Source organism: Vollenhovia emeryi, unplaced genomic scaffold (genome assembly GCF_000949405.1).
Source record: "Vollenhovia emeryi isolate VEMERY1.0 unplaced genomic scaffold, V.emery_V1.0 DF949162.1, whole genome shotgun sequence".
Classification (NCBI taxonomy): domain Eukaryota; kingdom Metazoa; phylum Arthropoda; class Insecta; order Hymenoptera; family Formicidae; genus Vollenhovia; species Vollenhovia emeryi.
The window spans coordinates 1-1,379 of record NW_011957204.1 but is presented as its reverse complement, the minus strand read 5'-3'; the positions used below and the strand labels follow the sequence as shown (position 1 = coordinate 1,379).

The 1,379-nt window shown below is 58.3% G+C and overlaps 1 protein-coding gene across 1 annotated transcript; it reads left to right on the top strand.

The window, feature by feature from the left end:
* The first annotated feature begins 872 nt into the window (after window positions 1-872).
* LOC105556065 lies at window positions 873-1,361 on the top strand. Its single transcript, XM_012003137.1, has one exon. It carries the CDS (start codon window positions 873-875, stop codon window positions 1,359-1,361), a length of 489 nt encoding a protein of 162 aa, XP_011858527.1.
* Window positions 1,362-1,379: the final 18 nt, after the last annotated feature.

The following is a 1,379-nucleotide window of genomic DNA, read 5'->3' as shown; positions in this document are numbered from 1 at the left end:
CTCCAGAAGCCAATGCTCAGCGTGCCTGGGTGGTCCAACCATGCGCGAAGAAGTCCACCCCCGGTGGTTTTAGTGCGGTAGGCGTCTCCATTGCACACAGGCCTTGGGTTGTCAATAGCCCAAGTGCCAGGGAGACGAGTCCCTCACACCACCCGTCCCCTTCTCCAGAGGGGGCGGGTGACGGTCCATGAGGATTTCCACCGGGTCAAAAAAAAAAAAGTTGTTCTAAACATTGTTCCAAAGTAGAGGGGTATACTTCAAGTCACCAGTGATGAATAAATAAGATTAGTATTTTAGTTGATCCAAGTGGCAATATAATTGATAAAGTGTTACATTCGATGCGACGTTTCGACCAGGAATCCGGTCCTTATCAAGCAATCAAACTTGTGTATAAATGTTCATAAAGTACATATTGTAGCAGATATATAAGTCTTTGTCAACGCATTAAATCGACATTTTTATAAACTCTTAAGAGAACAGATCCGCACGCTGCGGCGTTTTAGTTTGAACAGTTCAAAGTCTTGCGCCCAGAAAAACGTGCGCGGGAGACCACCGGGGCAGCGCGCCATGGAGCAGGCGCCTGCCGCCGGTGCTCCCCCCTCGGCCGGAGTTCGGCCGGTGGAGGAGAGGAGGGGGGAGGCTGGTGGCTCGATGCAGGAGCCCCAGCCTCAGCGCCAACCAGGTGGGAAGGCGCCGGGAGAGAGGGCCTCACCTCCAGCAGAGGCTATGGAGGTCGAGGCCCTATCGGACGGGGGGGACAATAAGGCCGAGTGATGCCACGCTCTCCCCCCCGTCCGAACTTGAATGGGTATGGCCTTATCCAGGCCAACGTTAACCACTCTCCGCAAGCTCAAGATTTGCTCCAGTAGAACATGGTGGAGGGTGGTTATACGTTGGCGATCGGGGCCGAGCCCCACCGCCCCCCGAGAAACAGCCCATACTGGGCTGTTGATAACGGGCGGGCGGGAGACTCGGTTGCGATTCGATGGCGGTCGGTGCCGGGAGGGCCCGACACGGCCGCCATTGAAAAAGGGGAACGGCACGTGGCCGTTCAATGGGGGCCCATCGCGGTCGTGGGGGTCTACTTGAGGCCCACCTGGCGCCTTCCTCTCTTCGACGACTGGCTCTCGGACATCGGGCAGGCGCTCATACGCCTGAGTCCGAGGCCGGTCCTCGTGGCCGGGGACTTCAATTCGTGGCATACGAAGTGGGGTTCCCGGCACACGAATAGGAGGGGTAGGGCCCTGGATGAGTGGGCGGCGGCGCATGGTCTGGTCCTGGTCAACGAGGGCCGGACCTCCACCTGCGTGCGGACGCAGGGGGAGTCCATCGTGGATCTCACGTGGGCGACCCCCTCGTAGAGCGCCACGGACTTAACC